The following is a 26,956-nucleotide window of genomic DNA, read 5'->3' on the forward strand; positions in this document are numbered from 1 at the left end:
CTCATTTGCGAGGTTGAGCTGGGGTGCCCCTGCAGGCCAGCTAGGTGACTGTGTCACAGCGGGATGAGGGCAGGACAGGCACAGCCCTGAAGGGCGGGCTTCCCGCTTGGCCTGTGGCACCAGCCGCCAGGCCCCGCCTGCTCCCGCCTTCTGCACACAGCCCACTGCCGCTCCTCTCCGGAGGCCGCTGGGCTCTATCTCCCCGGCCCCAGCTGTTGCGGGGTGCTTATCTGGGGGTGCTGGCACGGGGAACCCCGAGGGGGCCGGCTGCCAGCCGGGGTGCCCTCCCGCCAGTGTGCTGGCCTCACCCAGCAGCCCGCCTGCGGGTGCGCTGGGGGAGACTGTCCTCCCCCTGCCACGCAGCGCAGATGGGGGTACTGCCGGGAGTAGCGGTAGTGGCAGCAGCAGACCCTGTGTGACACCCGGAGCCTCTCGTGTCCCTGTCACCCCCCTCCGTCCTGCGGGTGTGGAAGCTGAGGCTCTGAAGAGTCAGGCACCTTGTCCAGGTGACGGGGCCTAAACCAGTGTTGCCGAGAGGCAAATCCAGCCTCCCAGACAGCCTCCCAGCACTGCTTTCCTTAAGGCTGAGAGACACGGGTCCCAGTGAATCCCCTGATTTACTTCAGATTCTGTTTCATTTCAGAGTTTTTTAGAAAGGACACTGGGGAGGATAATAAAGCGTTTGTTTACTCATCAGCTGAAGTCAGTGGACATTAAAGTTTCATCATATGTCTCAGTTCTTCTTTCTATAAAGGAAATGAATGTTACAAAGTCCACTTTGTTCTGGGATCCAGCCCATTCCCCTCCCTACTGTAGACGGCCAGCCCGGCCTTGCCTGTCTACTCTCTGACACGGAGCTGAGCTCAAGGAACAATACCTTCTGTCCACAGGGGCTCGGACACCTGCCGGGTGGGCTCCGCTCTGCACAGGCAGGGTGGCACCCTGTGTTCCTGAAGGGGAGGGCCTTGGGTCGGTAGAGGAGGGGCCCTGGGCCTCGGTCCGTCCCGCCCCCAGTGACCACTGCAGGGGGATGGCCCTGGGGCTGGGGCTCTGGGCCAGCCACACCCCCTTCCTGGATCCTCCAGGTCCTTGTCTGTGAGGTGGGGAGAGGTGCCCCTGCTCCCCTTGGGGTGCACACCCCAAATGGGGTGAGTCAAACCAGGTGAGTGGTGCAGCAGTAACAGTGAGGGCAGCTGGGCAGGGCTGTCGGCGGGAAGAGCCACCTCCCCGTGTGTGGCTTGGCCACGGCTCTCCCCACTTCCTGCCTGGCATGAATGGAGGAGTGTGATGCAATCTGTCAGCCTGTTGGCGCATCCGGAAGGGAAGGCCTCAGGGCTGTCACATTCCCCATAATGTGCGACTGTCCTGGAAAAGCCCCCTCCCCGCCTTACTGTGCCCAGGCTCCCTGGGGCCAGTGATGGGAAGGAACCTGGGCTGCCCTCCAAGGCCCCCTCACCCTGGGTCCCAGCCACGTGGCAGGTCGCACCAGCCTGGATGCCCAGGAGAAGGTAATTCTGCTGTTCAACCTCCTCCCCCGCCCCCGACCTGGCGGTGGGAGATCAGACGGGTCTCAGAGATCTGGGTCTGCCCCTAGCACCGTGTTACAGGGGTCCTCTCTGAGCCTCTGTTTCCTCTTCTGTGCTGGGAATGGCAGTGCTGATGTACTTAATACGGGACAGCTGTCTCTGCATTGGTCCCGAGGCCCCGAACTGAGAGTGTGTCCACCCCAGAGCCACACGGCGGAGGCCACTGGTCCTGTTTGTCCCTTGCACACGTCGGCCCCTCATCTGAGCCTGGGCTCAGCTCCTGCTGCCGGAGGTGGCTTCAGTGCTGTGCCGTGGATACCCTGTCCCCCCGTTCTCACAGCCTCGTGTAAGCGCCGCTACCCTGAGGCAGCTCATTTTGCCGCGAGCCTCTGACAGGTGCAGCCTCGGCCCGGGTCCCCACGAGTGAGGGCCCCTCCAGGTGGCTCTTAGCCTTCGTATCTGGTCTGGGAACATCTGAGGGTTTCAGTTTAGGGGTAGCAGCCAAAAGCAACTGGTTTTGAAAGTTTTCAGCCTGAGCTTTCTGAGGGCGTAGCGAACAGTCGTGGTCAGCCGCCGCGTCGGCCAGGCTTAGGGCAGCAGAGAGAAAGTGATGGGGCGGGGGCGGTATTTGGGTATCAGTTAATTTCTGGAAGAGCTAAGCGTGGGCAGGGTGCAGTGTGGGCCCCCGGCCCTAACCAGAGCTCAGGGGGCCATGTCCTGTTTTTCTCACACCTGAACTGTCAGGTCTCATCTAGTTAAACAGCATGGATTTATTTCGTTGTGGCCTTTCCCTCACATCGTAAAAGTACGCATAATTGATTTAGCTGGGGGAGGAAGCCACGTGGCATCTGCCAGCCCGGGGTTGGTTCTGTCTGGAGCAGAAGCCCGGTCCAGACTTTCTCACCCACCGCAGCCCTTGGGAAAAGCCGGTGTGTGCGGGGCATGGTGGACAGACGCCCTTCCCTTGGGTCCAGGCTGTGCTGGTTAATGTTCGACCGCCAGCCTGCCGAGAATAAAAGGCCCCATTTGCGCCCCGGCCATCTCCCTGGGTAGCTGGCGTCAGCAGTGGCGTGGGCACTGGAGCGCTGGCCTCGCGGCGTGCGTGTTTCCACGTGCGACTCGGCCGAGAGGTAGGAACCACCGAGTAGGAAGGCACGGGTGTTGAGTGTTGGTTTGTTGCCTTTGTTTTAATCTCATTTTGTTTTGTGGTGAGTTTGCAGAGGGGCTGCTGGCGAGGTCCCTGAACACTGAGCGCTGCCTCCACCTCTGCTCAGGACTTGGAGGGTCTCCCTGGGGTCCCAGGCGGGGCCTGCGTGTGTCGGAGCATTTGGGGAGCCTGGCTTAGCTGCCCGCCCCCCCGTGTGTCCTCTCCCTCCCCGTGGTGGTGACTGGCATGGAGTTTGGGTCTTTAGTATCTCCTGTGACACCAGCCGCAGAGTTCGTGCTCGTTTGCTATTCTCACCACTGGGAGCCTGGGCTGTGCATCTCCTTCAGCCCCCGTGGACCCCCCCCCCCCGGACTTGTCAGGCTGATGCCGCACCCCTTGTGCCCCTGTGGGATCCTACGAGGACCCTCTGAAGAGAGGGTTCCCACCTTGAGAAGTTTGGGTGCCTGTGGGAGAGCCTGACACTTGTGCTGAAGTGTCAGGTGGGAGCAGAAAGGTGACTGAGCACCCCCCGCCCCCGAGATGGCAGTGTGGGCGTTCAGCCTGCTCTGAGCCCAGCGCTCTCCTCGAGGGCTCCTGCAGGAGGGACTCAGGTGGCGGTGACGTGTTGAAATTCATTCATTAGGACAAAAAGGCCTTTTTGGCAGCCTGGGGGGCACCTGGGCTCACAGCTGTCTCTCAGCCTGTGACCTCAGGGCTGGGGTTCTCCCCGCCGGCCCCTCTGCCCGTGTTTCCACGGGACTCACTCGCTGCCCCTGTCTCCACAGTACTGCTCACGGCCGTCAACTGTTACAGCGTGAAGGCCGCCACCCGCGTCCAGGACGCCTTCGCCGCGGCCAAACTCCTGGCGCTGGCCTTGATCATCCTACTCGGCTTCATCCAGATCGGGAAGGGTGAGTGCAGCCCCTGGGCTCTCCCAGCTGTCCCGGGAGGCCCTGCTGAGCCTGGGGGCGTGTGGGGGGAGGGGGAGGGGTCCCCGTCTCTGAGCGCCCGGCCCCAAATCCACCGCCTTAGCTAACGGGTGTCACTGGAGTCGGCGCGTCACGCGGTCCCGGGAGAAGCACTGACACTGAGTTAGGCGGGCTGCACGTCACCTGGCGGGTCGTCCGTCCCAGAGCAGCAGGAGAAACAGGTCTGCCATGCAGAGGCTGCTGTCCTGCCCACACAGGGTGGGCCTGGTGGTGACCGGGGTGGGCGGTGGTTCGTGGGGAGAGCTTGGCGACGCGCCTCCTGCATTAGCAGCATGGCCGAGAGGTGCTGTTGCCGGTGCCGCTGGATCTTCCACACGGGAACGTGCCCCCAGCCCCCAGCAGGGTCCCCGTGCCCTGTGGATGGCTGCCCGCCATGCCGACCCCTCCATGATGGGCGCCGATGCAGTGGCGTTTGGTGGCAGTGTGTCTTCCCGCTGGGCCGCGTTCTCGTGAATGTGCCGCAAAGTTTATGCTGTGGGCAGGTGGAGTCTCCCCGTTTCTGGCTACTGAGAGGGATGCTGTCGGGAACATTCTCGAGGGTGTCTCTTGGTGAACGGAGGTACTGGCTTCTCCAGGATGGCTGGATGGCAGGCCCACGCTAGCCTTGTGCGTGGCTGCCACAGATCTGTGGTCACCGTGACGACACAGAGCAGCACCACCCCCACCCCCGTGGCCCCGTGTGTCGGGGAGCGGGGAGACCAGCCTCTGTGTCCCCTGGCTTCCTGGGAGCTCAGGTGCCAGCATCTTCCTAAAGACAAGACTTTGTCTGGAGGACCCCGGCCGGGCTGGGTTCCAGGTACCAGGAGTGCTGACGGGAGCACTAAGGGAGCTGAGGGACTCCCTGCCACTGAGAGCTTATGGGTGGAAACCAGTGGGTAGGAGGAAAAATCCATCCTGCGCCCACCAGACGGTCTAGCTGGGGAGCACGTCAATGTCATTGGAAGAGGACTTGCTGGTGCAGGTTTTGCTTGGCTGGTGTGATTAGATACAGGCTGATGAAGAATGTAGGGGGGCCGGAGTCTTGTAAAAACAAATTTCAGCAGGGAGAGCAAAGCGCCTTTGTTCAGCTTGAATACATAACGTGTTTCTAATCCCACTGCCATCGAAAACGTCCCCCCCCGAAGCCATTCCTTTCTGAACCTGGGAGGCAGTGCAGTGTCTGCAAAATTCCTGTCCGCTGGTTTCCCTCCCAGATGGATGCCCTCCCTTGCAGAGGACACTTTGTGAAAACAACCCTTTCCCCACGAGAGTCGCCTGACTTACCCCTTGGGCGGCTGCCCCAAGGATCCCATGCTGAATGTTGGCGGAAGGGCCAGGACCCCTCGGGCAGGGGCTCAGCGCAATGGTGCCCAGATTGGCCGCGAGCCACGGTGCATCTGGAGGACATGACCCCCATCTCACAGACCTGCCCACGCGCCGTCTCTGCCCTTTACCAGTGCCTGGCCCCGCCTGGCCTGCCTGGTGCCCAGAGGGGCCTGGGGGCTGCAGAAGGGGCTGGGGCGTGGAGCCCGGCAGGTCCAGGTTCCAGGCCTCTGTTCCAGGCCTCGTCCTCGTCGCCAGTGAGACTCGTGGGCAGTCCTGCCCGCCTTCCTGTCCTCCTTCACCAGAACTTTCTGAGGCCCCGGGTGTGGCTCTGTGCTGAGACCCAGTTGAGGACTCGGCCCTGCCGTCCAGGGCTCGCGCTGTGTCTGGTGTGCGGACATCAGACATGTGCACAGGAGACTCGCAGACGGGCAGGCAGGGCTCGGCCCCGATCAGGAAGGCCCTTCTGAGGGCCAGAGGGACGGCTGGATGAAGGCTCAGAGTTGGTGTGACTGGGGCTGGCTCTGCAGGGCCCAGGAGGGGCTCAGGTGGCCCGGAGGCCGGGGGAGGCACGCATGCGGGGCCTGGCACCACGCGAGGGCTCTGGATCCCCCCCCCCCCAAGCCTTCTCAGCAGGGGGCACTGAAATCAGGCCGGCGTTTCAGAGCCCAGTGGCCATGAAGTGTGGGTGGCGGAGGCTTGGCCAGGGGCGGCCACAGAGAGAAGCAGGCCCGGCGCGTGGTATGGGGGGGGGTGCCCCGAGGACCAGGGCTGAGTGACAGCGGTGGGCAGAGGGGCACTTCGTGCCCGCTTTGACTTCTCTCTGTCGGCCCTTTACCTACAACACCCAGCAGGCCCACGGCCCGAGGCCAGGCCATTCCGAGACTGGAGAGTGGGAGTGGGGAAGGCTCGTCCCTTGAGCCCCGGCCCCTCCTGGAGGACACACAGTGGGACCGTTGTGGTTTTGCTCGGCTGTGTCCTCCGGTGGGCGGGCCCCCGGCGTCTCCTGGAGCAATTGGAGCAGCTGGTGTCACCCTGCAGGTTAAGGGTGCCCCCTGGGGGAGCTCACGGGAGGGGGAACCGACAGGCCCGGCCCCGGGCCCTGGCCTCCATGGCAGTTACTGTGAGGTCACCTGGCGCTGAGACGTAGGCCCCCGTGTCCGGGAGACCTGGGCGTGGAGGCTCCTGGCCCCTGTGCTGATCATGTGTGTCTGGGCACTGCCATGGAGTGACCTAGGGCAGGCGTGGCAGGAGTCCACCTGGGCCGAAGGGGATCCTGGCAGTGGGGAGGCCCCGGTGGAGCTGTGAAGGCCAGCGTGCCCCCAGGGCTGGGATGAGGCTGGGAGTCACTTGACAGTGTGTGTTTTAGTTCTTAGGTTAGTGGGCCCCCAGGGCACAGAGCAGTGGTGGCGCAACCCTGCCCGGCTTGTAGCAGGGTCGGGGTCCAGTCATGACCCCACAAGGCCTGTGACGATGGGCACTGTGTGCGGGGACGAGAGCTCCCTCGAGGCACGGTCCGCCCTGCGTCCTGTCCCAGGGTGTGGTGTCCGGAGCTGGTGGGGAAGGCCCTGGGCAGCCCAGCCAGGTGGCCAGAGCACTGGGGGGCAGGGAGGAGACCCTTGTCCTGGGAGGGTCTGGGTCTCAGCAGGGCCCTTCGCTTGCTAGAGCCTTGGTGTCCTCATGTGTGAAGTGGCCACAGCGGCCCCAGGCCTTGGCTGGGGTTCAGTTCTCCCCACGGTCACCTGTGCCCCAGGAGACAGGGGCGGGGCCAAGGGGGAGGGCGGGCCAGTCTGCTCCTCACCCAGTGCCCAGAGCAGCAGGTCGCGCGGCAGACATGGGCACCCCTCGGCCACCGCGGGGGGGCTTGGATGCGGGTGTCTCTTTCCTCTGGGTGCTCTTTTTGTTTTTTTTTTTTTCGCGGTACGCGGGCCTCTCACTGTTGTGGCCTCTCCCGTTGCGGAGCACAGGCTCTGGACGCGCAGGCTCAGCGGCCATGGCTCACGGGCCCGGCCGCTCCGCGGCATGTGGGGTCTTCCCGGACCGGGGAACCCGCGTCCCCTGCATCGGCAGGCGGACTGTCCACCGCTGCGCCGCCAGGGCAGCCCCGGGTGCTCTGATTGTTCTTAGTTGAGGCCTTTCCGTCGCCTGCGTGGCTCTGTGCTTCCGAGTCCAGAGTCCTCACAGGTGGGAAGTCACATGCTTTGCTTGTGCTGCCCTCGGGGATGAGACCAAAGGCCTGGAAGTTGGCTCTCTCCCTGCCGACCTTGCTCACCCGTGCCCTGGGTGGTCAGCTGCTCGGACGGGGCCGCAGCAGGACGGGGGCGGCAGCCACACAGCCCTGTGCTGGGCACACTTTGTGCCCAGGGGTCTCTGCAGCCTGTGCAGTGCAGAGAGGGTCCTTTGAGGCTTGAAGCTGATCTTGAGGCCCCGGGGCAGCTCCTCCAGGAGTTTAAAAGACGGATGACACCGGAGACAGACGCTGGCCACGGTGAATGGGCACCGTCACCACCACCCCCGAGGCAGAGCGGCGAATAGGCACCAGACACCGTGCGCTCAGCCCAGGGTGTGGAGATGGGAAAGAGGGACCCGCGGCAAGCCAGCTGTGGGATGCAGCCTCCCAAGGGTGCCTGGTCTCTGGGTGGAGCAGGAGACCCACTAAGGGCAGGGGTCCTACAGAGCTGACTCTCAGATGGGGCTCAGTCCCACAGCCAAGCACCTGCTCGCTTGGCCCATGATGGTGAGGCGGGATCCAAGGCCACGGCTGTGGCATGTCCTGACCATGCCTGTGAAGGCACAGTGGAAACAGGGAGTGTTGTGGGGCGGCCGCAGCACAGGACACAGACCAGGGCCTTAAAACGACAGCAATTACCCCCTCACAGTCTTGGGGCTGGCAGTCCAAAACAGGCCGCGCTCCCTCTGGAACCTGGAGGGAGGAGCGTCCTTGCCTCTTCCAGCTCCAGTGGTTCCCGGGCTCGTGGCTGCATCACTCTGCCTCTGTCCTCACGTGGCCCCCGTGTTTCTGTGTCTTATAATAAGGACGCTCTCGGGGAATTAGGGCCCACCCTCGTCCGCGGTCTCAACCTTGAGATCCTTGCGTTGATTACATCTGCAAAGATCCTTTTCGAGCAGGTCACCTTCTGAGGTTCCAGGTGGACATGAACTTTGGGGGTACCCTGTGCAGTGCGTTCCACCACATACACGACCATTATGTGGAACCCCAGAGGGTTCAGGAGGGACCAGGTGGAAGGTTCCTGCACAGTGGACACCTGCCCACCCTGGTTCGGGGAATGACTTTCTCACAGTCAGCATCAGCGTCCTGGGAGGAGTGCCCGTGGGCAGAGGCAGGAGGGAGAGCACTGGGCAGGGCGCGACCTGGTCACCCTGAGGCTCTGACATTTTTCCAGCTTGCCCCCAGCTGCCATCTCCAGGCTGGGCATTGAGAGACTGTGGGTTCCCATGCCTGGGCCCAGGCCAAGCCTTGGTGAGTGTGACGTAAGCCCGGCAGGACCTTGGGGGGACGCAGACTCCATGAGGAGCCCTTGTCCTCTGATTCAGAGGGGCTGGCACACCCCCCGGGGCTCCTGGTCCCGTCCCCACGCACACAGCTCCTGAGAGTGGGGTGCCCTGCGCCCCCGGGTCGAGGGTTGCCATGGCTCTGCCTGCATGACGCAGGGGCCTGGGCTGCTTTCCCTGACATCGGCTCCTGGGGCCTTGTGAACACCCACACCCCAGCCACCCTGGTTCCCGAGGCTGCCAGAGAAGCCAGGATGCGGCTCTGCGCTAGCTTCCACCTTCCCGCGACCCTCCGAGATGGGCAGACCCCACGAAGCGGCCTCGGGGCTTGCCCGCACCGCGGGTGAGCCTGGGGGCGGGACCCACCCCAGGTGGCATCACCTTCTGGGTGAGCAAGTTAGAGGCGGCTTTGAGGCCTGCCGGGAAGCCCCAGAGACGGGGTGGCCCAGGGGACCCACACCCCCAGCCCCTGCGGGAGGGCCTGCGCTCCCCCATCTGTCCATCGTGATGACTTTTCTGCCTGCCTGCCTTCTGTGGGCCTGGGGGCCCCATGAGGACAGAGCTGGAGTGGGGAGCTCGGCGGTCATGGGCGGGGGTGGGGTGTTAACGAGGTCATCCATCCCGTGTCTGGCTGGCATCTGGAGCTCTTGTGTTTTTAACAAGGATGGCATCCCGGTTTGGGGTCCGTGGGGGGGCCGGCCGAGCACATGAGCCGTGCACCTGCCAGCACTGTCGATAGCGGGATCCCGCCCGGCACTGTCTGCTGTGTTGGCCGTCTCGTGTGTTGCCGGGTATTCGCATCACCCAGACTCCACCCGCTGGATGACGCCCCCAGCCGTGACAATCCCAAGCGTCTCCCATCACCGTGTCCCCTGGTTGCTGGGGCCGGTGGGTGGCTGAGACCACCGTGCGGGGTCTGGGATCTGCCCTGATCTGCCCTCCCAGGGGGTTTTCTCGTGTGTCCCCTGCGGTGGCCGCCAGGCACCGAGCGGCTGCGGACACACATCATTCCCTGGGGTGTGGCTGCCTCCCTTGCTTCTTTTACTGCTCTGGAGACTACCAGGCAGGTGCCGCGCACGCCCCCCCAGCTCTCCAGACCTCTGCAAGCCCACCTGCTGTGAGGGCTCCAGCCCCAGCAGGATGCCCGGGCGGCGCGGGCAGGCGGAGCCACTGTCCCCGGGCGGGCGCCCCCGAGCCGTGCTGTCCTGGGGGTCCCGGGGCCAAGTGCCTTGCAGAGCCAGCAGGCCCGGCGCCCATTCCAAGGCGCCCGTGGAGAGGAGGGCAGAGCTCGGCCAGTGTTTGGTCGGGTGCCCAGCCCGGCTGCGGGTCTGATCCAGGCGGCCCTCCAGCTCAGACGGAGGCTGGACAGACCCAGGAGTTCTGCCGAGGGGGCCCACGTGTGCACCCAATCGGGCGCTGGCTGTCGGCAGGAGGGAGGTGACAGGGAGGGGGCAGCACAGAGGGACTTGCAGTGGCAGATGGGAGCCCAAAGCAGCCACATTCCTGGCGGAGCTCCCCCTCAACCCCCTGCCCCCTGCACCACCGTGCCAGGAGAGAAGCAGGGGGTGTGCTGGCCTCTGTGCACCTGGATGCCCACTTTCCTCCAGGGCATTCGGGTGCTCTGTAGACAGGGAATGAGGCCCCGGATAACCAAGAGAGCTCCCAGCAGGACGGCCCGGCCACACCTGTCCTACCGGGGCCCCCAGTGGAGCCCGTGAGAGTCTTCAGTCTGCGTTTGGGCCAGAGCAGCTAGTATTTTCTTGGGGTTTCAGAGGCTGCAAAGTCACTCTAAATCCAGGAGATAACCGTTCTGCAGCGGGAATTCCATCCACCGTCTCAGGGCGATGATGCGTTTACGTCAGGACTGCAGGCTGTTAGCACAGCGCCCCTTGATGAAAACAGAGGCTTCCCAGGCCTCGGGGCTGAAAACGGTTCTGTAACCCCAGCCTGTATTTCAAGCCTTGAATTTTATTCTCAGCAAGAGCACAGGCCGTCCTCCTGCATAGCCGTGTCTCTAGCCCACACGTGCACGTGCGTGTATCCGGGGTGCATGCACATGCACACACGTGTGTACAGTGTCACTAATTCAGGATCGTGCTCGAGGTGGGAGCCAGGTTTTTTTAATAAATTTATTTATTTATTTATCTTTGGCTGCATTGGGTCCTAGTTGTTGCACGCGGGCTTTCTTTTAGTTGTGGCAAGCGGGGGGCTACTCTTTGTTGAGGTGCACAGGTTTCTCATCGCGGTGGCTTCTCTTGTTGTGGAGCATGGGCTCTAGGCGTGCAGGCTTCAGTAGCTGTGGTGCACGGGCTTAGTTGCTCCGCGGCTTCTGGGATCTTCCCGAACCAGGGCTCGAACCCGTGTCCCCTGCACTGGCAGGCAGATTCTTAACCACTGCACCACCAGGGAAGTCCTGGGAGCCAGTTTTAATGGCTGCACCAAGATCTATCTTCCAGCGTGTGCGAAAAGCAGTTCCCCTTGAAGCACAAGCAGGAGATCGAAGTATGTCCTGATGGGGAAATGGTGCAGATTGAGGAGAAAATCTCAAGTGCCTTACTTGTAAGGAGCCCTTGCTGTGAAAGGCCTTCAATGTTCCAGAAGTAGTTGTAAGACCCTGACCGGCAGCAGCACCCTGTAGGGGTGCAGGGTCTTCTGGAGACCTGGGGTCGCGGGAGCAGCTGCAGCGTCTGGGAGCGGCTGCCTGCTCAGGGTGCCAGACCCAGGTCCGTGGGCAGGTGGCCTGAGCCTCAGCTTCCCCAACTTGTGGGACAGATGCCCCTCCCCCTCCTCACAGATGTAAAGGAAGGCACATTCCAGAACATGCCATGGGGAGCAGCCGGGCCCTGGGTGCTGTGCTGGGGTGCCCTGTCCTGAGCCGGCTCTGTGCACTGCCCCTGCCCACCCGCCTGCTGACCCCCCTGTGACCAGGCGGTCTCAGGACCCGGGCCTGTAACACAGGTCACATGTGGGTGGCGGGCTGGGTGAGCTGCCAGCCTCCCGGGAGCCTTTTCTCATCACGAGACCGTGGCCTCATCTGGGGAGCGGAAGGGACCTCCTGCGTCCTGAGTCCTTCTCCCAGCTCACGCCTGAGCACACCTGCAGGGCAGAGTCCAGGCATCCAGGGCATCTGGACCCAGAAAGGAACTTGGGGTCCCTCCCCTCCCCCCGCGGCGTTTGCCAGAGGAAATGAGTGCTGCCTTGAAGTGCAGGCTTTGACTGGGTAGAATGACGGCGTTTTATGGGAGCCTCCCTGCCACGGGTCCACTTTTCGACCTCCTCATACCGTCACCGTGTTGTGTTCCTGGGGTGACCAAGGCCATCGCCCTTGTGGAAGGCATGGCGTCCTCCATCCCCCCGTCCCCCGAGGGACCTGCAGATCCTCCAGCCACGGGCGGCAGTGACCCATGTAGCAGCCCCAGGGTCACGTCTCAGCCTGGTCCCTCGGGTCCTGGACCATGTGCTTCTCAGCAGCACGGGGCACAGACCCTCTTATCCAGAGCCATGGGGCCTGTGTCACGGCCGCACCCAGAGCCGGGGAGCCAGGAACGAAAACCCCGTGGAGTCTGGCCGAGCCCCTGCCCGTGTCTGTCGGCACCTGGCTGGCAGGCTGGTCCCTCCTTATGGAGCGAGTCTTTCTGGGCCTGGGTGTTATGGGGCCATTTCACAGATGGTGTAACAGCCTCAGAAAGGGCCAGACACTGTCCTAGTAGCCAGGGACCCTTCTAAGGCCCCCACGTTTCACGTCTACCATACTGGGTTGAGTGGTGGCCCCCAAAACATGTCCAACGGAATCGGTGGATGTGGCCTTATTCAGGAAAAGGGTCTCTATCGGTGTAATTGAGGAAAGGATGGAGCTGAGATCGTCCTGGGTGAGGGGGGCCCTAAGCCCAATGACAGGTGTCCTTTCGGGTCACAAGAGGGGCCACAGCAGAGGTGCCGGTGAAGGCGGGGCAGAGGTTGGAGCGATACGGCCACAAGCCCAGGACGCCTGGGGCCATTCAGGGTGGAAATGGTCAGCAGAGAAGCCGACCCCTGTGTCCAAGAGCCCAGTACATCCATCTGGGTTAGGGAACAGAGCTGAGCCCACCGTCCCTCACCAGCTGCAGCCCCTCGGGTACAGCCACGTCCCAGGGCGGGTCCAGGTCGTCTTCGGGAGCTCGTGTGCCCAGACGAGAAGCCTGGCTTACGCTTAGCAGCTCTGGGCTCCCAACACTGAGGGGGAGAGTGGAGACGCAGCCCAGGTGCCCTGACTGGGCCGCATCTTGAGATCTGCAGGGAGCGTCCTCTGAGGCACCCAGCGCCCTGCAGCCCAGGCAAGGCAGACCCACCCCGGTGCCCGCCCGTCCCAGGCATCCTGTCCCACAAGCACAGATGGGCGCTGGGTGTCCGCCCGGCCGGGGGTCTGCAGAGCTGCCCTCCCCATCTCGAGTGGGCGGGGACAGGGGCCTCAGACCTAGCAGAACCGCGTTCACCCTGCCTGCCTGCCCCGGCCCCTGGGAGTCTGGGGGCTCACAGGTGCATTTAATCTGTTGCATTTTTGTCTATTACTGTATTTTGATCCAGGAACATTTCGGAACTTGTGGCTTGGCCTCCGTGCCACGATTTCTAACGCAGAATCCCTATCTGTCTGTTTGGCCCCTGCCAGGTAACATGTCCAATCTGGACCCCAAGTCCTCGTTTGAAGGCACCAAAGTGGACGTGGGGAACATCGTGCTGGCGCTGTACAGCGGCCTCTTTGCCTACGGGGGATGGTAGGTTCTAGAACATCCGGGCCCTGGGGCACACGTGCCAGACCCCAGAGTGTCCAGAAATCCACACCTCTCGGCCATCCACGGGCAGTTCTACGGGGCAGGGGCAGGAAACCCCATGCTTCCCGAGGAAGCACAGAGGGGCCCTCATAGCAGTGCTGTTCCCGGCTCGTGTCCTGCCCCCGAGGACGGGGCCCCGAGATAAACCTCTGCTGACACCTCAGGGACGGTGCTGCTTCCCAGGGTGGATGGCGCTGGGGAGGGGCAGGACCATCGCCGTCTCAGGAGGCGCCCGCATGGCCCCAGCTGCTCACCAGGAGGGAGGGAGCGTCCCTGGGGGTGTGGGCGTCCCCTCTCCACCGGCCCAGGGCAGCCAGGTCGGACTCCCCGTGGAACCTGCATTCTTTCTTCCCGATGGCTGAGGGAGGAACGTATAATAAAAGTCTGCTCTCTAAATTCTAGGAATTACTTGAATTTTGTCACAGAGGAGATGATTAATCCCTACAGGTATGTATGCGAACAGACGCGTGTTTTTATCATTTTCACCTGAGAGAAGGAAGAAGCCTGGTTCTGTCCAAGAGCCCATCCTTGGGCTCAGCCCAGCCCCCGACAAAAGCAGTGCATGGCCTTCCGGGAGGGCCCCTGGGGTCAGGATCATGGGGGCCGTGTGATCTAGAAGAAGGTTTGTCCTCAGAATGGGCAGGAAGCCCATTTCACAGATGGGGGCGTGGAGGCCGGCAGGGTTGAGTCGCTGGCCCAGGTTTGCACAGCTGCCCTGCCCCAAGCGCCACCTTCCAGCCACTTGCTGGTCACGTGCCGCTTCCCCTGCAGCGAGGGACGGGCCCGGCCCCGTCGTGGGCTTCATTTTGGTGATGTGCCCGCCCGGTCCTTGCAGAAACCTGCCCCTGGCCATCATCATCTCCCTCCCCATCGTCACCCTGGTGTACGTGCTGACGAACCTGGCCTACTTCACCACGCTGTCCCCTGAGCAGATGCTCACGTCGGAGGCTGTGGCCGTGGTAAGATGCCACCTGCCGCTAAGAGCCGGCCGCGGCCCTCCGAGCCCACGATGAGAAGCAGGCCGGGCCCCTCGTCTGCAAAGTGTGCTCCTACTCAGAGGGGTTGAGCTGGTGCTTTACCAAGCCTGCCAGCGGGTGCAGGGCGCTGGCTGTACGTGGGGACCCCAGGGAGTTTCAGCAGCGCTGGTGCCCAGACCACCCTGGACAGTTTTAAGTTGGCACGTCTGTGGTGGTTCCAGTGATGGTCGCTCTTAGAGCCTCCAGCCCCACCTCAGAGGCCTGTCCCACCTTCCGAATGAATACTGAGCCCTCGGGGAGGGGATTGTGTGTGGGCCAGCCCGGGGGTGGGGGGCGGTGAGGCGCCTGCGGACGGCCAGGTGGGGCAGTCGGGGCGTCGCGGGGCAGGGCTCACGCTCAGCGTCCGTCTAGGACTTTGGGAACTACCACCTGGGCGTCATGTCCTGGATCATCCCCGTCTTCGTGGGTCTGTCCTGCTTTGGCTCCGTCAACGGGTCCCTCTTCACGTCTTCCAGGTGAGCCCCGCCAGGGCCGCCGCCCTCGGTCACGCAGGCTCTGGCGGCAGAGCGGTGGAGCGGGCGGGGCTGCGCGTGGGGAGCTGCTACGTGTGGAGCTGCTACGTGTGGCTATCTCGCGTGCTCTCGGAGAGCTCTGTTTTTTGTTACTTTGAGTAATAACATAGCTGTCAAAACATTCAAGTGACACAGAAATAACGCACGTTCCTGCCCAGAGGTGACACAACTGCTATGTCCGTCCAGGCTCTCTCGTGGGTTCACGTGAACCCTGCGGGGGGCTGGAGGTGACAGGGCCCCTTGCCAGCTGGCTCCGTGGGGGACACCAAGGCCCACGGCAGGGAGCCCGGTCCTCAGCACAGGCCCCCTCCGCTCCCCACCTGCCTGGGTCCCTCGGCCGAGGCTGACCGCCTTCCCCTCTGTCCTCAGGCTGTTCTTCGTGGGAGCCAGGGAGGGCCACCTGCCCTCCGTCCTCTCCATGATCCACCCACAGCTGCTGACGCCCGTGCCCTCGCTCGTGTTCACGGTGAGTCCCCGCCCTCCATGGGGCGGGGGTCACTGGCGGGGCGAGGTGGAGGGTGGGTGTGTCCCTCGGGGATTGTTGGGGGCTCTGCAGAGGGAGTCTGGGGAGCGGCCACGCCGTCCCGGCTCCGCCTAGTGTCACTGGGCTGCGGGCCGGAGGCCAAGGTGCAGGTGAGACGGGCTGTAGCGCGAAGTGTGTCTCCACGTCAGGCTCTTCGCCACACGCTCCCCCGAACTCCACAGGGCGCTGGATGGCTTTTTGTTTCTCATTCCAAAATTAATACATGGTGGTTATTAAAAAAGAGAGAGAGAGAAACAAGAAGCAGAAACAACCTGGAGGCGTGTGAAGCCAAACACCCCCCGCGGGGCAGCGCGTGGCCTGTGACCCCTCCTTGAAATCCAGGCGCCTCGGCCCCTTCCCCGTCAGCGCTTGAAATCCAGGCGCCTCGGCCCCTTCCCCGTCAGCGCTTTCCTCTGCCGTGAGGGCCTGCGTGTCCCACAGACCACATCTTCCTTTAAGACGGGAGTGGGTGCGTGCGGTCAGCCCGCCCGCCAGGTGTGTCCCGGCGGCGGCGGCGGCTCACGGCCCGTCCCCGTGCTTGCAGTGCGTCATGACCCTGCTGTACGCCTTCTCCAAAGACATCTTCTCCGTCATCAACTTCTTCAGCTTCTTCAACTGGCTCTGTGTGGCCCTGGCCATCATCGGGATGATCTGGCTCCGCTACCAGAAGCCAGATCTGGAGCGGCCCATCAAGGTGAGGGTCCGCGTGGTCCCCACGTGTGCCCGGGCAGCCAGCGTCGCTCTGCGGGCCTCCGTCCCCTCTGCACGCCGGAGCTCAGGGCACCCTTCTCCAAGGGCCCTGGTGAGAAGCCTTGAGTTCTACTGATGACTCTTTGATTCTAGGTGCTGGGGTTCGTCAAAGGACACGATAGTCACGCCCCACCCCCAGCACCTAATCCTCCTAGAGCTTATCTTCTAGCGAAAGGAGAGGAGCAGGAGTAAGCAGCTTGCGGCCCCGGGCGGCCGGGGTGGCCGTGAGCAGACTGCACGTGGGCGGAGGGGACGGGCCCCACCTTGTCTGGGGAGGGGCGCGTCCTCTGACTTTGCCCCTGAGTGAATGGAGGCTTTTCGGGACCAGGCTGCCCACCGTGCCCCCAGCCTGAGGTCGGCTCTCTGTGTCCTCATAAACTCAGTACTGGGCACAGCTGCCCAAGGGTGACCTTGTTTCTCCAAAAAGGGGGTCACACCCCTGCTGGGGAGGCCTGGTGAGCATGTCAGCTATGCCCTCGACAGTCATGGCGGAGTGAGAGGGCAGAGCCCGTGGCGTGGCGGCTGCCGACCGGCAGCTCCTGCCCTTCATCCGGTCCTGGTGGCGTGTGGCCAGCAGCTGGCGCCTGTCCAAGGGCCCCTCGCCCACAGAGCAGTCCTGCAATGCCAGCCAGGACCAGACTTCCTGTCTTGGACAGGTTCCGCCAGGGGACCCGGCGACCTCAGTGCCCTGGACCACCTTGCTCCCTGCTTGTGGGGAGCAGGCCTGTCCTTGTGGAGCTGGGGGTGGAGCAGGCATGAGGGCCGACCTGATGGGACCCTCGCTCACCCCAGGGTCTCTTGCCAAGGTGTAGACAGAGGGCGGGTTCCGGGTGTGGACAGGCCGCCTGGCAGGAGGCACGGTGGGTGCAGACAGGGGACGAGTGTCCCTGGGGCCCTGGCTGTGCTGTGGGTGCCTCTGTGGCTCCTCTTCCGGGCCCTGTGTGGGCGGGGCTGTCTGCCAGGCAGCCACGCAGCCTGTGGTCCAGTCCATCCGCAAGGACTCTCTGAGAAGGTGGGCGCCCCTTGCCTATTAGCGGGTGGCCACGGCCTTCCCAGAGGCATTGCCCCAATACCATGGGACAGTGGTGAGGGGCGGGGCCGGGGTCCCGCCCTGCGATGTGGGAACCAGGGGGGCCCACCTTCCCCCACCTGGGAAGCCTGGTTGGTCCAGCTCACCCACCAGCACCAGCTGGGCTTTGGGTAATTACTGCCCAGCGCTGGGTGCTGAGGTGGGTACACGGAGAACAAGGTTCTCAAGAGGCCAGCACGACCCAGGGGAACCTCAGGCCCTAGTAAACCCTAGAGACGCTGCACGGCGAGTGTGGCAGCCCGGGAGGTCGGGCCCTTTTGGATCCGGAAGGATCAGCTGGGCGCAGGGCTGTCCGGGGGGGGTCCATGGGAGGGGCTGGAGGGGCCCAGGGGCGAGGCCGGCTCTGGCGGGGGCACAGGGAGGGCGCCGTGCTCCCGGGGCTGGGCAGGACGGGCGGGGAGGCCCCGCTCCCCGTGTCAGCTGCGTCCCCTCCGCAGGTCCACCTGGCTCTCCCGGCGTCCTTCATCCTGGCCTGCTTGTTCCTGATCGCCGTCTCCTTCTGGAAGACGCCCGTGGAGTGCGGCATCGGCTTCGCCATCATCCTCAGCGGCCTGCCCATCTACTTCCTCGGGGTCTGGTGGAAAAACAAGCCCAAGTGGCTGCTGCAGAGCATCTGTGAGTACCTCCCCCCCGGCCGGGCCTCCTCCACCCGCCCTGCGGTCTGCCCCGCCCGCCTGGCCGGGAGTGACGCGGCAGGCAGTGCCCACGGCTGGGGGTCCGCGGGGGGCCGGGGGGCCGCGGGGGGTCGGGGTCAGGACGCGTGAGGCCCTGGCCGCGCAGACCGAGCTGGGCGTGTCTGGTGGCGACCTGGCCTACGTGTTTCAGGGTAAGGCGCTCAGCTGCGCACCAGCTAATCTCAGAACAAGGGATTCCAGAAAACCAGGCCGCTCTTGCCAAGTAACGAAATCCCCGTCTGCCGCCAGCTTAAACCCAGCCGGCTGAGGAGGAGAAAACAGGGTCTGCACTGTGGCCACAGGGCTCATTTACAAGCCTGGTTCAGGACCCTGTGCCGAGACCACTGTTAGTGTGACCGGCTCCTGCGTGGGCTTCAAAATCCCCAGGGTAGCTGTCCCAGAATTCTCATGGGCACCTGCCCGGGGCCCAGGACGCTGCCCATCATGTTGCTGGAGCTTTGCCTCCAGCTGGGCTGTAGTCCCTGTTGAAGAGCTGTCAGGACACACCAAGGGCCTAGAGCAGGGCTCCTCCGTTCTGAAATCTCCCCCGAGTGATGCTCGTGGAGGCTCTGTGGGTGATGGGTTCACCTGGGCGCCAGCACACCCGCCTGTTCCAGCCCCTCTGAGGACCGCGGTGGGCGTGCTGGCTGCCGGTCCTGGAGGTCTGCCAGGCGGTGGCCCAGGTGTGGTGTCACAGGCCTCCAGCAGGGGGGCCACCACCTAGTTACATCTCTCGATGGTCCTGGGGTCTGAACCGGGATGAGGGGTGGAGCCAGCACCCGCCTGTTGCCGGGATCCTTGGCCACACCTCCCCGAGTAACGTAAGCCTCAGGAGGCCTGCAGGCCCGATGTGCGCACGTGCGCGCACACACGCAAATTGGGAGGTTCCACATAAATTTCTGGCTTTCTGGCTTCTCCTGCAACCTCAGGATGCATCAGGACGGGGCGGGGTGAGCCCACATCCCTCGCTGCCCTGACCCCCCAGGCCCGGGACCAGAGGGTCCCCAAGTAACTCCGCTCTTCTCCTGGCAGTTTCCACAACGGTCCTTTGCCAGAAGCTCATGCATGTGGTTCCCCAGGAGACGTAAGCGACAAGATCTGAGAAGCTGCCGGAAAGAAAACGCAGAGATTGTTTTAAACCACCCACCCCTTAGAAAGCGACTCCGGTTCCATCATCCAGGCAGCTCAGCTGGGGGCCCCCACCGTCCCTCCCCCGGGGTGGCGGCCGGGCCACTGTGAACCCTGGTACGAATTTAGTCCCGGAAGACGGATGTCCGTGGATACCTCTCGAGCGTGGAGGCGGGAATGTTGGACCGAGGAGGCCGCGGGGCTTCCTGCCGAATCAGGCCTTCTCCCTTCTCACCTTTGTGTATTTGTACTTTTTTTTAACTTTATTTTATTTTTTTCGGCCGCACCGTGCGGCACGTAGGATCTTAGTTCCCCGAGCAGGGATCGAACCTGTGCCCCCTCCATTGGGAGCACCGAGTCTTAACCACTGGACCGCCAGGGAAGTCCCTTTATCATTTTTGTTTTAACTTAATCTTAGGTCGCGTCGACGCCACCAAGATGATTATTTTTTAAAGAAACGTGTGTTGGCGGGGGGCGGGCATCTTTTCTCCCCTAATGCCACCCGTAGCACGATGTGCCTCAGAGGGACCAGACCCTGTCGCCAGATTCCGGCACGTCTCGAGAACGGAGGGGTTCTGAGAACCCCTGGCAGTGTTCCGGGCTCGGCCTCACCCTCTGGACGGGGGCCTGGACACATGCGCTTGGGCTTTGCCGTTTCTGTTACCGTAGATGTAGTGACTTGCGTGAAACTAACCCACGTGCTTGTGTCTCGTTGCCTTAAAGACCTGCGCTAGCTCCCTTCCCCACCCCAGAAAAGAAAGAACATCTGAATGAAAGGCTTGTAGAAGGAAAGGCCTTGGGCTGATCGACAGTGGTGCCCTGGTGCCTGCCGCGGGCAGGGGCATCCGAGCGGAAGTCAGGGGCAGCTGGGAGACCCCGGACCTCCCACCGGGACGTGCGGATCGGGGCCAGCTTGGGGGCTAGACCCTGTCACTCAGGACACCTGTGGGCTCCTGACTGTACAGTCTCTCCCTGGACACCAGCCTGAGCAAAGGCCAGAAGCTTCCAGCAGCTCCTATGGTGGGCGAGTGGGCAGTGCTGTTGCAGGTCAGGTCTGCATCGGTTTTGGAGCCAAGCTCTAGTCCTTTGAAAGCTTCACGCTTGAAATCTGGAAGCAGACGCCGTGACCCCTCGTGGGCTTCTCCTCTGTGTTCCCGCAAGGCAGCTCTCCCGGGCCTCGAGGGCTGGATGGCAGCCCTGCCAGCTATTGGGGGCTGGCTCTCAGCTCCTGGCCAAGGCGCTGCTGTCCCCGCCCCCATCACCTGTCCCAGACTCGGGGAGCTCGAGTCCAGGCCTCGGCACTCTGCACCTGCTCTGAAGGCCACCTGACTCGGGGTCTGGCTCCCGCTGAGACCAGCATGGAACACCCGCCCTCCCCTCCGGAGAGGCTGTGCTTGCAGGCTTTCGTGTTTGTGGTTCCCATAGCATTTTCCCCAGGGGAGGCAGCCGAGGCCCAGAAGCTCCTCTGGCCTGGCCACCGGCTGGCTTTCCTGTGCTGTCACTGTCCACAGAGCCAGCTTGGGGAGCAGCGTCACCAAAGGTCAGATCGGCTCCCTCCAGGCCCCTCTTAGGCGCTGGCGGCTCTGCCTTGGTCTCTGACCCCTGACCTTCCCACCAGGGGAAGGATGAGACTAGCCCTTGGGCATCGAGCCTCACTGCTCAGCTGTAGCCATTTCCCCGGGGCCATGTGAGCTCCGAGTGGCCAGTCCATCCACTGCCACCCACCTGGGCTCCGGGGCCCCGCATGGTCCGATGGGCCCAGAGAGACCTGACAAGCAGCTTGTTGCGGGGGGCCAGGCTGGGCATTGAGGCTGAAACAGAGGTGGCCACGTGTCCACCCCTCCCTGTTCGTGCTGGTCAGGAGACCCCTGCCCGCCTGTAGCTCCTGACGTGTGAGGAGGACTGACGTCCACGGAAGTCTCCTCACCAACTCAGTTGTCCCGGGGCTGTAAGCCACGCATCTAGGGGCTCAGCTCAGCGTCTGAAGGCAGAATGTCATCCAGGAGGTCAGAGACCTGGTTTTAGACTTTCTGTATTGGGGCCTCAGTTTTCTCACCTGTAAATGGGGCCCGCAGCTGCTGTACTACCTGCCTGGTGGGATTGTGCCCCTTCAGGAGGAGACTGGCCATCGTAGCCACCGCAGCCCCTTGCACAGGTGGCGGGCAGGGTGCTGCCTGGGGTGCACGGCCCACTGCCTTTCCCACCACAGCCCTTCGCACAGGGGGCGGGCAGGGTGCTGCCTGGGGTGCACTGCCCACTGCCTTTCCGCGGGGGTCCAGCAACCGCTGAGCAGATTTTGGCCTCTTTGCCTCCAGGGTGTCGGGGCGACACTTAGGACGCATCATGGTCAGACCACTGGCTCTGGACGTGACCTGGCAGAGTGCAGGGAGCCAGGTGTCCCTGTCCAGACTGCAGTGGCCTTCCCACCACGTGCATCTTGGGGAAGTGGGGTGGCGCCAGCCCTGCAGGAGTGACGGGGCCCCTTTGTGCACTGAAAGGTCAGAGGTCGTTCTGAAGCGTGGCTCTCCACAGCATGTGGGAAGGCAGGTTGTGGGCCCAGGCTGTGATTCTTGGGGCTGTGGGGTCCCGTGCAGCCCAGGGCCCCCGCCCGCCCCTTAGAAGGCAGGCGTGTCTGTTCTGGGGCAGAGACTCCACTCCCGACCACACTACTGACAAGTGTCCTGAGCGTTCACCTTCGTGGGTCACTTTTTTTTTTAAGCCACGTTTTGGTGTAACAAGCGTGCAGCCGTTCTGCTTTGTTTCGTCCTCACGTCTCACTAGTGTGAGGGATGCTGTTGGCACCGTGTTTATTCACCGCGGGAGTGGCACACAGCCCAGCTGCTCCACGGGTCCCAGCCACGCCAGCCGCCCACCACGATGTCGCGCGGTGACGTGTGTGACTTCACGCCTCTCTCTTCTGCCAACCGCTACCCTGTTACATGCTTGGCTGGTTCGGGATGGGCAGTTCTGTGTTTTGTGGGGGGTTGTTTGTTTCTAAAGAAGAATTATAAGCACTGCTGATGGTTTTCTGTCTTGTATTCAGTGCCAGGTTCTGGCTGTAGGGAGGTTCCTGGAGGTGCCTCCCCGGGGTGGGGGTGGGGGTGATCATACACCTCCTTGCCCGGTTCGTTCATTCATTCATTTGCCAACAGCCTCCTCGAGGCCACAGGTGGGTGCTCAGGGCCAGGGAGGAGGCGAGGGGATGAGGGGGGGGAGTTTGGGTCCAGCTCTCAGGAGGGACCTTGAAGTTGGGGCCGAGGAGCACAGGCCTGGCCTTGGGACGACGGCCAGGCCAGGACCAGCGCCGGGTCGGAGGGAAGGGACAGGCTTCCACAGCAGCCCTGAGGGTAGGCATCACAGCCTCGGGGCCCTGCCAGCCCTCACTCGATGCCGGCAAGCTCCACTCCTCGCGGGGCCGTGCGTGGCGGGGCGGGGAGGCCGCCTGAACCTTAGCGAGGGCAGGAGGCTCGTCCACGGCGGCTGCCGTGAGAGCCACGGCTGCTGGGACCAGGGGCCTTGGGTGCCCCGGGGGAGGCTTCCACTCCAGCCCCTGGGCTTGGGGCAAGGGAGTACCAGCCACGGGCCAGGTCCTGGTGCTGCCCCCAGCGGGGTGGGTGCCCAGGGTCCCTGAGCACCACGTAGCTTCGCTTTTTGCTGGAGAAAACCTATTACTCCAGGGAGACCAGCTGAACGAAATCCCAGGGGCAGCCCCGTGAGATGCACAGACCGTGATGCATCCACTAGTGTGTTGAAAGTCCTGCTTCCATCTCCAGGGGAGCAGGTGGGACACACGAAAGGGCACTGGCATCCTGATCGTTCCTTGGCCCTCAACGAGAGTGCCTTTCACGGTCACTGACAGAAAAGGGTCTGGACACGAAAGGACAGGTCTCACACCAACCTGAATGAACTGCCCCACGCGTGTGGTCTGAGCGGAGCTGGTCGGGGTCCTCTGAGGCAGGAGGGGGCAAGAGAAGAGAAACGTCTCCGGGTGGGGGACCAGGGCACTTTGGCCCAACCCTGTGCACGGAGAGAGCAGCCTGTTTGGAGAAGGTGGGGAAGAAGGTGGTGGGATGCTGGCTGCTGGGGGAGGCCTCTTCTCGTAGTCCCCGAATTCTTGGGAAATTGCCTGGGGAAGCAGCCGGCGGGGTCAGGCTTTCGGCAGCGAGGCATGGACCTCTGACATCGCTGAGCCAGCCCTGCCCGTGGGGTTAGCCAGAACCACCGTGGGGGCGTGGGATCTCTGCAGACTGGGGATGGGGCCCAGGCAAGCGGAACCGGATTCCAGGCAGAGTGGGACGGGGCGGGGGTGACATCCGGGCCCAGTGGGAGAGCTCAGACACCCCACGACGTTACGAGGACCCTGGAGAGGAAGCAGCACCCCCTGGCGCTCCTGCCTCTGGACAGGACCCTTCCGTGCGTCGTAAACGTGTGACCCTTCCCTGGCCTCCAAGATGGTGAAGGGGGTGGCCTGAGAACCAGGAGAGCAGCACATCCTCACCCCCAAAGGCGCCCTCTGCACTCGTGGGGCGGCCCCAGGACCCTTCACCCTCCTGCCAGCACTGCTCCTCAATTTCTTCGTGTGCCCGGCCACGCCACACAGGCCCCGAGCTGCACGCGTTACTTCTTGGGGCCCAGAGTCTGGCAAGACCCAGATCTTTGTTCTCCAGCCACAGGGTGACTTAATTCTGCAAGTAGGAACTCAACGGTGATTAAACTTAAACGCCTAGATCACACCAACACCCTGGGTGATCAAATCTTCACAGAACCTGTCTCTACCCGTTTCACCGGACAACACATCCTCTCTGGGTCAAAGAGGGGCATAGAAGGTTCCAGAAGCCGCTCTCCCTCATTGATCTCTGTGCAGGCTGGTCGAAGGATGGCATGTGGCCCCCAGACGGGCTCTTACCCTCGCCCCCTCCCCAAAGGAGGGCTCTGGGGCCCAAAGTCGGCGTGGGTCTGGCCCGGCCCACCTCGTGGTCCCAACCTTTCCAAGCCCGGGCAGGTAGTGGCCACCTGCGCTCTCTGGGCCAGCCAGGCCCCTGAACTTGGGAATGCAGCAAGTCCAGGGTAAGGAGCCCTCAGGGCCGACTGGGTCTCCCCGCCCCAGAGGCTGCAGGCTGGGCCGTTCTTCGTCTCGACAGGGTTCCACCTCATCGTCCCTCCTGCAGAGCCAGCGAGGCTGGTTCCTCTGGGGAGCGAACATTTTCCCACTGCCAAGGGCCGCTGTGTCCCGGGCGGCCATGGGAGTGGGAGGGTGCCCCTGGACATGACTGCGCTTCCCGCCCGTCCCTCTGGCTACCATGACGTCTTCCAGGCTCTGAAGGTGATCTCGTGGGACGGCCCTGCCTGGTTCTCAAGAAGCCACGGGGGCGGGGGGCTGAGTCCCCAGTTCTTCCAGTAAAGCCACTCCTGTTTTATCTCTGGGCTCCGTCCCTTGACTCGGGCTGCGAATCCCCCAGGGAACAAGTGTCACATGGAAGCCAGATCTGGCCTGAGTAAGGAGGGATGTTGGAAAGGTCACTGCAGATGGGCCCTGACCACAGGACGGGCAGTCGTCTCGGGGGAGCTGGGGGAGGGGAAGGGGCTGGAAAGGGCCGGGGTGGGGGTGGGGTGAGGGTGGCCGGGAGGGGCGTGGGGAGAGAAGATCCCCCAGGCGGCCTGTTCCAGGAGGGGCTGTGGAGCCAGGCAGTGTCCTCTGGTCTTCGGGGCAGGGGCGCTGGGCTGGGCTCTTCTCCAGGCTGGCGGCTCGGTGAAGTTCAGCCCCGTCTACATGAAGTCGGGGATGTTTTCTCCTGTTGTACCTGGCATGCCGCCCCCCACCCCGGCCACCTCCCGCTGCCTGCTGCTGCCCGAACCCTTCACGGGCTGTGGACAGGAGAGCCTGGCCTTGCCCTCCTCTGCTCCCCACGAGCCCCCGGGTTATGGGAGCTGCCTGTCCCGTCGGGGAGACAGAACCTCACCCGATAAGCCCGGTGCATGCAGGTTCCCAGGGCGATGGGTGTGCAGGGTCGAAGTCAGACGTGCCCACCGCAGGGAAGCAGGAAACAGGCATTGAAGCCGCCTGATCCCTTAGGAGCAGAACAATAGGAAGCTGCTAAAGAAACTGGCTCAAGCCCACACTGGAGTCCAAGGCAGCCGTGAAGACCGACGAGGTGATGAGAAGGTTCTGTGGCGCTGGCTGTGCGATGCTGGCGGATGTACTATAACCCACTGGATGGTACGCTCTACACGGGTGAATTGTTCAGTATGTGAATTACGTCTCCATAAAGCCGTTACCCCAAAAAAGGAAGACAAAGACGGACGACTCGCCTCATAAACAGCGTGTACCACTAAGCAGGGTATGGAATGGTGGACGTGGTACGCTACGATTTTTTCAAAAAAGGGGAAAACAGAATATACAAGTGTATTTTTCTGAGTATGGAAGGTCTCTGGAAGGGTTCTGCAGAAGTCGGTAACCCCAGCCGTCCCCAGGGTGGGAATTGGAGTACCCAGCGAAGGGGCAGGAAACATGTTTTCATCTTGCACCCTTTATACTTCTTGAATTTTGAATCCCATGGGTGATTTACACATTCACAGAAACAATACTTTAATTTTTTAATATATTTATTTTTTTAAAAATTGTATTTATTTATTTTTTTTAGAAACATTACTTTTAAATTAGCTTTTAAAAAAATCAGGGGGCTCTCTGGGATGCTGGCGCTGTTCTGTACTTAGATCTAGTCGGGTGGAAATTGATCCTGCTGCGCATGAAAGCGTCACACGCTTTTCTACACGTGTTTTTAAATGTGCGCTGGACGCTTGGCTGTCTGGATCTTGCTGTGCATTTTTGATGTGCCCAGCAGACCCCAGGACCCCACCCATCTGACAGACATAATGCAACACCTGCTGCATTTGAGACAAAGACCCACCTCCATAGGACCTCGCACGTCTGCCGCCGGCTGCTCTTCCAACCCTTGTTGACCCACCCGCGCCCTCCCTCTGCACCCCACTGTGATGGGCCGCCTCCCAACGGCTGGGACACTCCCAGGGCCTTTGCTTGTGCTGCTTCCTCGTGGAGCAGCTCACCTGCTGACTTCTCTTGGCCCCTCACCCCCCTCCCTCTCTGGGCACTGGGATCCTGGGACCTCTGTCAGATCCCGGGAGGTTTATTGGAACGTCGTGAGTTGCCTTTTGGCTTTTCCCTCGCTCACCTCTGAGAACACATGGGCTGCTGGGGACTCCCAGAGACACTCAGATGGAAGCCAGAGAAGGGGGACGAGCTGCCCTCAGTCCTCCCGGATGTGAGTGTGCCGTGTTCCGTGAAGAGTCCCGGCCCAACGCTCTCCAGCTATGAGAGTTTGAGCAAACTCCTCCCCCGCCGAAGCCTCCGTTTTCCCACCTGTGAGGTGGGTGTAAGAGGTGGGGAGAGTTAAGGGAAGTGGCCTCACTCTTCCCGCCCCCAAGGCACACCCATGTCTGCGCAGGACCCTCCTTCCCTTCCGGGGACCCTGAGCCCACCACCGCTCCAGGGACAGGTGGGCCTATGGGCAAACACACGCCCGTCCAGCACGTGTTCCAGGAGCAGCCAGTGGCTCAGAGAGGCCCGAGGCCTGAGGGAAACGTGCTGGGCCTTCTGGGGAAAGTGTCGGGAAGAGGCAGTTTTCTTCCTCGGGTCGTGGCTGAGCGCAGCGTGAGGCCTGGAGCCTCTGCTTCTCTGGCCGGGGCCTGAGAAAGAGGCCGAGGAGTGGGGGAGAGGCTGCCGGAGGCACCCCTCCCCCAGATGGCGCTCCTCACGGCTTGCCCAGCTGGAGGCCCCCGACGGCAGATGCCTGCCTGCCTGCCTGGGTCGGGCAGCTGGGATGGACGCTGTGGGCATGGGGCCCACCCTGCCAGGGTGGCCGCTGACCACTCTCAGCTGGGCCTCCCCGAGTTGCCCTTGGCCGGAGGGGCCCTCCTCCCCCAGAGCTAACCCTGTCTC

The 26,956-nt window shown here is 62.8% G+C and overlaps 1 protein-coding gene across 2 annotated transcripts in view; it reads left to right on the top strand.

The window, feature by feature from the left end:
- The window catches only part of SLC7A5 (solute carrier family 7 member 5), a 32,997-nt gene extending 10,979 nt beyond the window's left edge, over positions 1 to 22,018 (top strand). The window contains exons 2-10 of one of the 2 annotated variants that reach the window (XM_027119019.1): positions 3,459 to 3,584; positions 13,123 to 13,228; positions 13,688 to 13,732; positions 14,121 to 14,244; positions 14,674 to 14,777; positions 15,204 to 15,300; positions 15,902 to 16,051; positions 17,635 to 17,812; positions 18,904 to 22,018. In XM_027119019.1, the coding sequence (XP_026974820.1) occupies positions 3,459 to 3,584; positions 13,123 to 13,228; positions 13,688 to 13,732; positions 14,121 to 14,244; positions 14,674 to 14,777; positions 15,204 to 15,300; positions 15,902 to 16,051; positions 17,635 to 17,812; positions 18,904 to 18,959 (986 nt within the window). In that variant the 3' untranslated portion in view covers positions 18,960 to 22,018. The remainder of the gene's footprint in view (positions 1 to 3,458; positions 3,585 to 13,122; positions 13,229 to 13,687; positions 13,733 to 14,120; positions 14,245 to 14,673; positions 14,778 to 15,203; positions 15,301 to 15,901; positions 16,052 to 17,634; positions 17,813 to 18,903) is intronic. The other variant, XM_027119020.1, reaches the window with a different exon arrangement.
- The last annotated feature ends 4,938 nt before the right edge of the window (positions 22,019 to 26,956 follow it).

The sequence above is a fragment of the Aethalodelphis obliquidens genome, unplaced genomic scaffold, assembly GCF_003676395.1.
Source record: "Aethalodelphis obliquidens isolate GAN/ISIS:26980383/991018 unplaced genomic scaffold, ASM367639v1 scaffold20, whole genome shotgun sequence".
NCBI classification, from domain to species: Eukaryota; Metazoa; Chordata; class Mammalia; order Artiodactyla; family Delphinidae; genus Aethalodelphis; species Aethalodelphis obliquidens.